The sequence below is a fragment of the Myotis davidii genome, unplaced genomic scaffold, assembly GCF_000327345.1.
Source record: "Myotis davidii unplaced genomic scaffold, ASM32734v1 scaffold46, whole genome shotgun sequence".
NCBI classification, from domain to species: domain Eukaryota; kingdom Metazoa; phylum Chordata; class Mammalia; order Chiroptera; family Vespertilionidae; genus Myotis; species Myotis davidii.
In genome coordinates this window covers 2327832-2338816 of record NW_006383006.1, presented here as the reverse complement: position 1 = coordinate 2338816, position 10985 = coordinate 2327832, and the positions used below count along the sequence as shown (strand labels likewise).

At 52.9% G+C, this 10985-nt stretch overlaps 1 protein-coding gene across 7 annotated transcripts in view; it reads right to left on the bottom strand.

Moving 5' to 3' along the window:
• The window catches only part of FRMD5 (FERM domain containing 5), a 44539-nt gene that overhangs the window by 21705 nt on the left and 11849 nt on the right, over positions 1–10985 (bottom strand). For 6 of the 7 annotated variants that reach the window (XM_006778000.2, XM_006778002.2, XM_015557600.1 and 3 more), the window contains exons 4-6: positions 8169–8266; positions 5919–6042; positions 3098–3185 (exon numbers count right to left, since the gene is read on the bottom strand). In XM_006778000.2, coding sequence (XP_006778063.1) covers positions 3098–3185; positions 5919–6042; positions 8169–8266 — 310 coding nt within the window. Of the gene's footprint in view, positions 1–3097; positions 3186–5918; positions 6043–8168; positions 8267–10985 lie in introns of those variants that run through there. The other variant, XM_006778001.2, reaches the window with a different exon arrangement.

Here is a 10985-nt window from a genome sequence, read left to right as displayed (position 1 = left end):
TGTTTTTCCTGATCTGTCAGAACAGACATAAAGCCACTTGGTGAACTTAGGTTAAATTTTTTGAGCTCAGTCGTTTCGTAGGTCTTTGCCTTCTCTACCACCATCGGCAGAGAGTCCTGCTTGGTTCCTAAATAAATGCCGTCTCTCCAGAAGGAAGACCACGAGTGATACCTGAAAGCACAGCACTGAGACACAGACAGCTCTGGGTTCGAGTCCCAGTACCGTCTGTACCAGTAACTGCACATGCTAGTCCCTCAGGGGTATTCTTAGCTTCACAAGAGAGCAAGGACATCTTGGCAGTGTGACTGAAAAGACTAAGTGAGATAGTGCACACGAGTGCCTGGCACGTTCGTTCACTGAATGGCCCCTTTATAACTCATGATAAGGCTGGGTACAGGCTGGGTATCTGGGACGGGTCTGAGCACTCCACAAACCTTAACGGTGGGAGGCACATTCCAGGCCTGCGGGGACCCAGGGGAAACAGCCTGTCACGGGGCCCCTGGAAGGACAGGATGGTGGCTCCTGGGCTTGGAGAGGTGTCAGGCTAGGGAACAGGTGCAACACTGTCCTCGTCCGGCAGCTACAGGCGTGGCCTGCGGGGGCTCCTACACAGAGCTCGGGCAGCTTGTGAATGTGCAGCGTTCGGCATTATCTAAGCCAGCAGCTACCGGAGCCCTCCGCCTGTCCCACCCAGATTTGGCAGGATCTCCTCTTCCTGGTCCCAGGGCCAGACGAGGACATGTGGGCAGAAAGAAACCGTCCGCATGGACAGGAAGAGCAGCAGCTTCTTAATCAGTCCAGGAGACAGAGCCCAGCCAAAGTGTTGTTCTGCTCCCATTTAATTATCAAAACGATTCCTCTTCTTCTGTCCTCCCCAGGGCTACGTGCCCCAGATTCCCTGGGCCCAGTAATAGCCTCTCTGTTAATAGGAATCATCAGTATTTATTACCCCGAGCGCTCCAGCTTATTTCAGCTCTCCTTGTAGCAATACCAAGGCGAGCGCTTGGTAGCATATCACCAGAGTGGCTCTACGTAGTGACAAGAGCGAAGGCTCCCAAACTGTTCTTGCTCAAAACGCTGAGGAAATCCTGAGCCGCAGCCCAGTGATGAGATGCATCGAGGGGCCCGTGCGGGTCTGCAGCAGGGCCCTGGCTGAGCAAGAAGCGTAGGGCCCTGAACAAGGGACTGGAAGCCCCGTGCTGAGCGCTCCCACCCGTCCCCAGAGGAAGACACAGCATGGGAAGGGCTTCAGCTCAACTTCTTGCTCTACCTCTCGGGGCCTTGTAAATTGTGGTTTCTTGGCACTTGATATTCTCATCTGTAAACCAGGAAGAATAATACCCATCTCCCAGGGCTGGCACGAAGAGGAAATAGAAAATAATGTGAAAGGATTCCTGTGGGCCTGCCATGGAAGGTGTCACAAATGTCCCTCCCTTCCTTCCTGCAGTCCCTTCAGCCTGTGTCCGAGAAGGACACACTCATCAGAGCCAGGACTGAGCCAGGAGCCCCACAGGCACTCAGCTGTGCCCAGGTCCACGGCCCACCAGGTGCCGTCAGGTGGCAGCCCTGCCCAGGGACCCGTCTCTGAAGAGGTGGGCACTCTGTGTGGCCTCAAGGGAACAGGGCAGATTTGGAGTCAAAGAGAGGTGCCTGGCACCTCCTGATGACTGTGCCTATCTTTAGGCAGCTGTGTCTTTGGAGGTCATGAAGTGACTCAGCAGTTCAGGGAGGAGTGCAGTTATTGAGTGCCCACTGTGTACAGATGAGGAAAGTGAGGCTCGGAGAAGCCTCGAAAGGCTGCAGGACGCAGGAGAGCAGAACTGGAGCCGAGGCCGGCTGGCTCTGAGGCCGGCTGGCTCTGAGGCCCCCTCAGCCCTGTGCGGGCTCCTCTGCTGACAGCGCCTGAGCCATGACTGCAGGTTGGACTACAGCAGTCACGCAGAGGCAGTACTTACAAAGCGGTGCTAATTCACTGTAAACACCCATATGCCAATTTTTTTGGCACAAAGAGGCATCAATGTGTCTTCTGACAGCGCTGGCCCCCGAGAACACAGGGTTATCTGGCGGAGGCCGTGCTGGTGGATGGGGGATGCGGGGGCGGGAACTTAGAATGTTGTCAGAGTTCACATGGGAAGTTTCAACGTTAAATCCTCTGCAAGAACAAATCACCGTCCTCTCACCAAGAGGCCAAGGGAAGCACAGCCCTGCCCCCACAGCACTGGGTCCTTGGTTTCCATTCTCTTAATGTTTGCTGGAAGCTTATGCCGTCCCCTCACCATCGGGAAACAGGAGGCGTCACTGTCCTCCCGCTCCCATGGGAGACGGTCTCCCTCAGGTCAGTCCGAGGATCAGTCTTACTGGTGGTACAGGGGTCTGCCCAGTGGTGAAAAGACAGAGGCAAACACTGGAAGAAACTGAGGCAGAGACAGGCGTGTCAAGGCAAGTGGGGTACGGGGATGAAGTGGAGGGACACGGCCACAGAGTCCAGGGAAGCCGCGGGCCCCGCTGCTCTCCGCAGTGACTGCGGCTGCCTGAGCTCATCGCCCAAACGCCAGACACATGTGAGTAATTACAGAGGTTTCTCTGGGCAGGGCCTCCCTGGCTGTCCCCGTCTTGCCCTGAGAGGCGCATAATGGAATTAAATGTGACTCCACTGCAGCTCCGACAGCGACTTACATGGCTGCAGTCAATAAAACCCGCTCTTGGAAGGAAACAAGATTACCGGGCCGGGGAAGGGTGGGCAGTCCGCTGAGCCGGCTCAATCGCCCCCTGTGGCGGGCCTTCCACATTCCTCCTCTCTTCATTTCCACCAAATTACCCCCAGCTGCCACACTGGGCCCCCCGGTTCAGATTTGTTATTTAGATGGACTTGGCCTCCAACCCTCTGACATTGACGTGGCAGCACCAAATGACGCAGCGTGGAATCCAGAGGAGTTTTCAAAAACAAGACATTTTCTCTGGCATCTGTCACTAAAAGTGAGTCACCCAGCTACTGCAGGGGTGGAGGGGGTGGGGGTGTGGGCACGTGGGCTCTCCCTGCCTGCTGCCCTCTCTAGGAGGCAAGTGCGACCTCCCCCCGCCCCCGTGGGGACCCTACCTTACACGGGTGAGGGTCCACTCCGTAGGTCTCCAGTGTCTGCGCTTTTCTTAAGAAGTTCAGCTCTGATGTTGCTGGTGTTTGGCCACTGGAATAAAGAAAAAGATGGTTTCAGGGTTTCCTGTTTCCATCGCTGCCCCCGAGGCAAATTATTACCGAGTGCTCAGGATGAGTCTCATACCACAATTTTTCCAAAGTGCACTCCCTGCTCTGTCCTAGGACCAACTTTAGAGATTTCAGTCCAGGGTCAAAACCCCACACGTCTTCGGGGAGAGGCAGGCTCCATAATGAATGACATGGGCTGAGTGGAACACAGTAGGGAGCGATGGGGACTGTGGCAAACTGGGGAGTGCAACCCCAGCTAAGGAGGGGAGCTGCTTCTCTGCTCCAAGACTGCAGTCCTGTGGGAATGCAGGGCCCAGCTCGGCTAGATGTGATTTCTAATGAGAAGTCAGAGAGACTGATTTTTTTGTGTGGAATTTCGTGATTTTAAACACTACGGCAGCAGACAAAACACATCTGTAGGCTGGCTGCAGGCATGGGTTTCTCATCTGGGATCTGATCTAGGCTGACATGCAAACAAGGGGCCTGGGTATCTTCTGTGCTGCCTCACCCGCTTCCTTTACCAAGAGGCCCATGGGAATGGAGGGTGACGGGACGCAGCAGGAGACAGTGCTGAGCTCCCCAGGCTCCACTGCGGCTCTGCTGTCCACGGGGTGATGACTGTGAAAAGGAAACAAGCAGCAAAAGGAAGAAACCAGGCCTGGCACAAGCCATATGAAGAAGGGGCCTCTAGCACAGGGGTCCTCAAACTTTTTAAATGGGGCCAGTTCACTGTCCCTCAGACCGTTGGAGGGCCGGACTATAGCTTAAAAAAAAACTATGAACAAATTCCTATGCACACTGCACATATCTTATTTTGAAGTAAAAAAACAAAACGGGAATAGAATATTTGTATTTGCATGTGGCCCGCAGGCCGTAGTTTGAGGACCCCTGCCTAGCATCTTCATTCCCCCTCATCTGAGTTCAACACAGGCCGGTGGCATATTCCGTCGTCAGGCTCTCTCAGGGCCCCGAGCCCTGGCAAAGCAGACGTACTTCTACCGACGTGGGGGTGGCTTCGGTGTGAGGAGGGCTGGGCAATGTGTGAAGGGCAGAGACCAGCCACTCACGGCGGGAGGAGGCCAGGGTGTCCCTCTGGAGAGGCGACAATCAATCGGCACCTTCAGTGCCAGCCTCTGTGCTGCCTGCTGTAAAATATACCAAGACCTTTAGCGTCGTCTGGGCCCTTGAGGAACTCATGTTAGAGCTGGAGAAAGGAAACACAGGCCCATTTTACAGTGTGAGGCAGGAGCTGAACCTGTGTAAGAAGTACGTTTACTGCAGACTTCTACATCCACCCATGTGCTGAGGCACGGAAAGGTGTCCGGGAAACACTCGTGCAGCAAGCCGAGGGCTGGGCTGCGTAGCTCCAATCATCGCTGGAGTTGGCCCAAACCGCTCGGGTCCGCAGAGCAGCACCGTTTCCTGGGAATCTCCCACTTCCTACAGGTTTCCAAAGGGCTGTTCCCACTGCTCTGACACCCCAAACCCTCGTGACAGCCTCGAAGGGAGTCCCAGCACACCCTGCTATCTCCTCTGAACACACACTGAGCCCTCACACAGGCCATGTGCATCCCAACCTTTGCCACAAGGGGCCGCTATTTCCCTAACAGTGATGGGAGGAGCCCGGTGGAGCCAGGCCTGCCCAGGGAGAGAGGTGGGAAGCTGCTGGGATCCCACCTTTGACAGGTGTCTCCATTCCGCTGGGAGGGTGGGGAACCGGTCCTGCCCCGCACGGTGGGCAGGCGGCCTGTTTATAAAGGTGAAGGAGGCTGTGAGGACATGTATGTCAGTAAAATCTTTGATTGAAGGTGAAGATTTGTTCTTTGTGTTTATGGGTCCAGGGGATCAGGGTAGGGACTAGTTTAGACTTAATATTATCATTAGCTATCGTTTACCCCCACTTGGGCGTTTTTCTCCCCCAGGAAGGCAGTTACACACATATATTTTTAAGATTTTAAAAAAGCATAATGTATTGATGTAATGGCACGTTTTATTTTACAACAATCCATTGTACATCACGGTTTTCTTCATGGTTTATCTGTTGGGAGAGCCCGTGCTCCAGCGTGCCACATGCAGTGGAGCCCAACACTGTGTGTGTGTGTGTGTGTGTGACCAATCTTTGTAGGAAATCCTACTTCATATGGGTGAAAGGATGGATGCATTAATGCTATTTGATGAAATCAGGAATATCCTGGGTTAATTAAGAACCTGAGGAGCACACGCTCCTGCTTCCAGCTGCTTCTCTCCTCCTCCCCTCTGCGAAGGTGGAAGCGGCAGTGCTGAAGATGCGGTTTCTGACCGAGGGCTCTCAGAGCACCCACGGCATTGCCTGGTGCCGCCCACCCACTGACCCGGAGCCCCTGTAACACGGTCTCCGACTGAGGCCAGAGGCTCACTCGTTTTTCACATTCCCACGCAACTCCTCTAATCTTTTCTTCTTCTGCTGTTTCCCTTACAGTTTTTTTTTCCTTTTTGCCAGTTCATGCTTTTGACCTCTGTCTCTTCATTTTTCTCGGTGAAGCAAATACCTGTGAGCCAATCTCCCTGTTTTCCTTACTACGCAGCGTCTTTCTCTTGCCTTTGCGTCTCAGCCTACACCACTCTTCGTGGAGGTGAGCCCACAGGGCGTGGGGCCGAGCTGTCAGTGGGTCACCGGAAGTGGCACATCCAGAGTCAGGAAGGTCAGAGTCCTGGGCTGGAACGGAGTGTCACTCACCTGAGTTCTGTCCTGTGAATCTCAGCAATTTTCCTTTCCAGCTTCTCTGAATGTTTAGGGAAAAACTGGAATTTGGAGCTGTAGCCTTCAGGGTGTTTTCCTGGGTCATAATCTCCAATCTCCGCTGGCAAAAGGAAAGCAGAGGAAGACAACTGTGAGCATTGGCAAAGCAACAAAAGACGAACACACAGAGCAAAGTCAGCGCACGCACCAGACTTACACGGAACAGCGGCCCTTGAGCGTGGCTGTGGGGCGGGCGGAGGGCATGCCCCTCAAGAGCATGTCCGCGTTTGTTCTCCCAGGTGTGCACACTGGGCTGACGCCAAGTCTAAGCAGGGAGATGGTAGAGCTGAGCCCGTGTTCAGGAGGGCACCACAAGTGAATTTGCAATGAAAGAGCAGAGGTCTACACCACGGCCCTCCTCCATTTGGTGAGGAGACAAGGGCTTAGGAGCAATGCTCTTTGTGTCAACACAGGACACTGTGAGCTTGATCAGGAAGACAGAACCTCTTGGGCCAGAGTCAGGTCAGAAATCCCGCTCTGAGGATTTGAGTAGGGACACAGCAAATGGATGAATGAGCCCTGACCCAGACTCAGAACTCAACTTTCAGTCCGAATGACATGAAATCAAGTGAATAAATTTGAATAAATATTCAGAGAGCTGAGCAGGTGCCAGGTCCCCTGGAGAGGACTGCGGAGGAGGGGATTCTGGCTGTAACGAGAAAGTGCCCTTGAGATCCGCACCACCGGTGCCCGGGCTGGCTTCTCAGCTCCCTGCAGGCGGGGGGCTTCGTCCGGGAGTCCATCCTCAAGCTGCTAAGCTGTCAGATCTTTGAGATCTTTGGGGGCAGGGGTGGCGGTGGGTGGGCCCACGTGCTCTCCAGTGTGTTCCGAGGTGAGATCCCAGCTCTTTCCACAGGAATGTGGTGAAGATGTGAGGAGGAAGGATGTTAAGAAGTTCTAGCTGCTGTGGTTCCCCTTCCTCCTTCCCTCGTGAGAACCACAACCAGTGCTGAGAAGGATGGAGGGATGAGTCACTATCAGGGGGAAATGAGCCCTCCTCTCACAGTTGCGTATTATCCTTCCAAATACGTGGGGATTTCTATTTTTGAGCAAGAGCCTAAAGGCTTCTCTGGGCCTGACATCCAGAGGGACTTCGAGCCGTGGGGTCATTTATTATGACCTTGTTTAGGAAGCTCTAAATGGGAAACATCAGTGTTGGACACCATTTCCTTAAAGGAAAGAAACGGAAACATTCAATATGGTTGTCAGGGAAAACTGAAGGAAAGACTCGAGTTTAAAACTGCCCGTAGATGGAACCGGGTTCGCCTTTAAAATGAAAGGGGCCTCTTTGGGGACCTTAGGGTTGGGAAGACCTTCCAGTTTAGGCGATGGTTAAAAATAGGAGTCTCAGCATGCCAAGGTGTAATGGGCCGACTTTGACATTCTTCACGCAGCTCGGATATTTCTCTTGCCAGACGAATTTTAGTTTCTATTGGCAAGGATTTTCCAGGTTCTTTTCATAAAGTAGCCTTCCAGAGTTCACAGATTTCCAATTAAGCGTTCAGATGCTTTGATGGAAACTTCACGACCTTAGTGCTATGGTCCACAACAGCCCAGTGACAGTGTCAGGCGTAAGGACTAAAATAAGTCTAGGAAGTGGCACTTAGAAGTCCCTTGCATTTCATGAGAGGAGAGGGATTATATGTGAAGAGTGCTTACCTTTCCCACTGTTTTTGCAAAAACAAAACAAAACAAAAAAACGGAAGGAAAAAAAAAAAAGCCAGTCTGGGCACCAGCTGAGTACAGATTCAACTCTACTTATCAGCATGTTAGGAAATGTGTTTGTTACGTGGAAACATTTTCAACTTTGAGCACTCTGAACAGAACGGGCTCCGAAATAGGCGCCAGAACGCCAAGGTGTTTCACTTCTTTGAGATTCACATGAAAGGAAACGTGGATTCAGATGACTCTCCGGTCTTGGTAACCTTATCACCCAGGGGTGCAGGGAAAACACCCCAACACCGTGCGAATGACTGGCAGGGCTGGCACAAAGACCTCGCTCGGGCCCAGCATCGGGCTCGGCGGTCAGAGCCTTCTCGGTCTAGGGACTCGCGGCAAAGCCCTCGAATTCTCTGCTTCAAGTTAGATATGGCTGTGTGTACCCAAGAAGTAGTCATCTGTGGGAACGGAAATAATGTAATCTGCACTTAGCATGAAAAGCGAATTTGTCCTGTCAAAAGTCATTACCTTGAAGGATATACGCCGCTAACAAGGCGGCATCGGACGTTTTGCAGAGGAGGCGGCCGTGGTAGAGATCCCTTTTGATCTGCAGGAAGACCAAGTACCTGGAGAGAAAACATGGCTGCATGGTAAGAATCTCTTTGATTGCTGTAAAGACAGCAGCTCTGTCAGGACACTTTTACTACATTAAAAAAAAAAAATCTCAAAACATACCACAGAACAAATACAATTTCCATTTCCCTGAAGACGCTTTCAAGTGCTTTGCGCTGAACTGATTTGAGGTTCAGTTCAAAACAACCTGTCAGCCTCTTTCCGTAGCTCACAACAGAAATGGCACTCCCTGGTAAAAACACTGCCCGCCCAGCGCTGGGCCGCGGAGGAGCCAGCCCAGATCAACTCCTCCCCAAAAGGGAACCTATGTCGGAGGAGAGGGGCCGCCTGGGCCTCTCTCGGCCTCAGACTCTGGCTGATGTGCCTTCCTCAGAAGTGGTGAGGGGTGAGGGGCGCGCCCAGAGAGCTCGGCCCTGGCGGCCTTGGCGCATCGGGAGAACCGTGGGCCTGTGCAGCAGCCTCATCATCGGCAGAGGCCAGCCTGATGTGTCGGAATTAAATGAGGGGTGAGAAGAGGCCGACTGAAGGAAGCGTGGAAACTAGTGGCTAACACTGCTTCACGGCCACGAAGCTCTCGCCTCAGGCGGGAGGATTTCAGAGCAACAGCTAACAGCACCTGCCGTGTCCTGAGCGCTCACGGTCTGCCGGCCCAGTGGGGACGCCCTTTACATGCACCATCTCACTAACCCTCACCTGACACTTTGAGGCAGGTACTATTATTATCCCCCGCCCCACCCCCTTCCCCCTTTTAAGAAAAAGACAGTGAGGCTCATGTGATTTCCACATGGGCACACACGGTTAAGAGGCAGAGCCAGGATTCAAATTCCGGACTGTCAGGCTCCTGAGGCTGGCTCTTCGTCACTATGTTGTACTCCTTGCACTCTCACGGCTCCCTAGTTTCACAAGCAGCTGGTGCACCCTGTCCCAGCGGAATGCAATTGCTGACTTCCATTATGAAGATGTCTTTCCAAGGAGTGGGGTCTGCAATGTTCATAACTTCACTGGTACCCCAGGAGGAGCAAGAGCCAGGGCAGCAAACTCTTATGGACATATGTTTAAACCCCCACAGTGGTTTCCTGGCCGGGGGCCGGGGGGGGGGGCATTTAAACATACTAGTATGTCTGTAAATTCTTTGCTACTCCTCATCTCCAGAGGTAGAATTTAACTCCCTCCCTCTGAGTGTGGGCTGGACTTAGTGACTTGCGCCTGACAAACAACAGAGCAGGAGCGGTAGATCTGACATCCGAGACGAGGTCACGGAGCCACGGCTCCTTCCTCCCTTTCTCTCTTCCTCCTGGACCTCTCCTCTTGCCTGAAGATGCTTAACAGCCCTTTAGAGAGGTCCCTGTAGCGAGGAGCTGAGGCCTTTGCCAACAGCTCGCCAGGGACGCACACTTTCTGCCAACAGCCGTGAGTAACCGTCCTGCAAGTGAATCCTCCAGTCAGGCCTTCAGATGCCTGCAGTCCCCTGAGACCCTGCGCCAGAACCCGCCAGCGAAGCCTTTCCAGAGCCCCTGGCCCACAGAAACTGAGAGATGATACATGCTTGTTCGCTTAAGTTCTGTGGCACTTGCTAGACAGCCTTTGCTACTACAGCTTCCCTAGGGCAGTAACGGACAAGTAGTAAAATCCCCTTAAATTCCATCAGAAAAGAAACTGGGCGCTTCCTGGACAAGTAGGAGTTCCCCCCGCTTCTGTTTTCAGGATGAAGAATGAAACAGATTTCAGGCTCACCTGATCCCGTGAAAGTGCTCAAGAAGAAGAGGACCACCGACAGTGCAACGCGGGTGGGGAAGGGTCCCCCAGGTGACTGAGAACCATGGGCTTGGTGAGTCCAATAATTAACAAACAGAAATTAGGGGCAAGCAAACCTCTTCTCTCCTAAGGCTCCACTATTCCAAGTGTTTCCCTAATAACAGCAGCATCTGGGAGCTTGTTGGCAATGGAGACCATAGGCCCATCCTAGACCTACTGAGTCATTTTAACAAGATTCCCAGGGGATTTGGGTACAGATTAAACATAAGCATCCCCAATCTAACCACACCAGGTTGGACTTTCCTCCTCAAAGCAAAGGGAAGGTGAGTATTACAGTCTGGAAGTTAAGAGCTCCCCTCTTCACCTCAACCACCATCACCAACCCAACCCCACTCTGCCCCAGTGTTTGCAGAGAAAAACTGAAGGAAAAAGAAACCACGCAGAATGAAAAACTAAGATGGATCTACTACCAAATCAAGCTCGTCTTCACTCTGCTTCCCACAGTGAAATGCCACACGGTGTGTGGGAGAGAGGGAGGGAAGGAAGAGGGGGAGGGGAAAGGGCTTCTGGCCTCTCGCTGTTGCAGCGCCCACCTTCCCCAGGCATTGGCAGGAGGTGGAAGCAAACCTCTGGCCCCTTATTCACCAGTCACTCCCCCCACACCCCTCTGTTTATCTCTGTCCAAAATTCAGGGACAGAGATACTGGATTGAAGGAGATATTTCAAAGGGGCAATTGGCTCCGGATGGTGATTCTCAATGTGGTGGTTAGGAGAGCATCCCCCAGGGGAGCGTGTCAGAATCTATGTGGGTGTGGGTGTGGGTGCTCCTGGATTTGAAGAAGCCCCTTTAGTGCCCTCTTTGCCCAAGGTGGACATGCTCCTGCTCACACTGACCATGTTTTCATGAGGCATCTTTATTTATGAGTGCATGACAGGTGCTCAGGTGAGCTGAAAAGG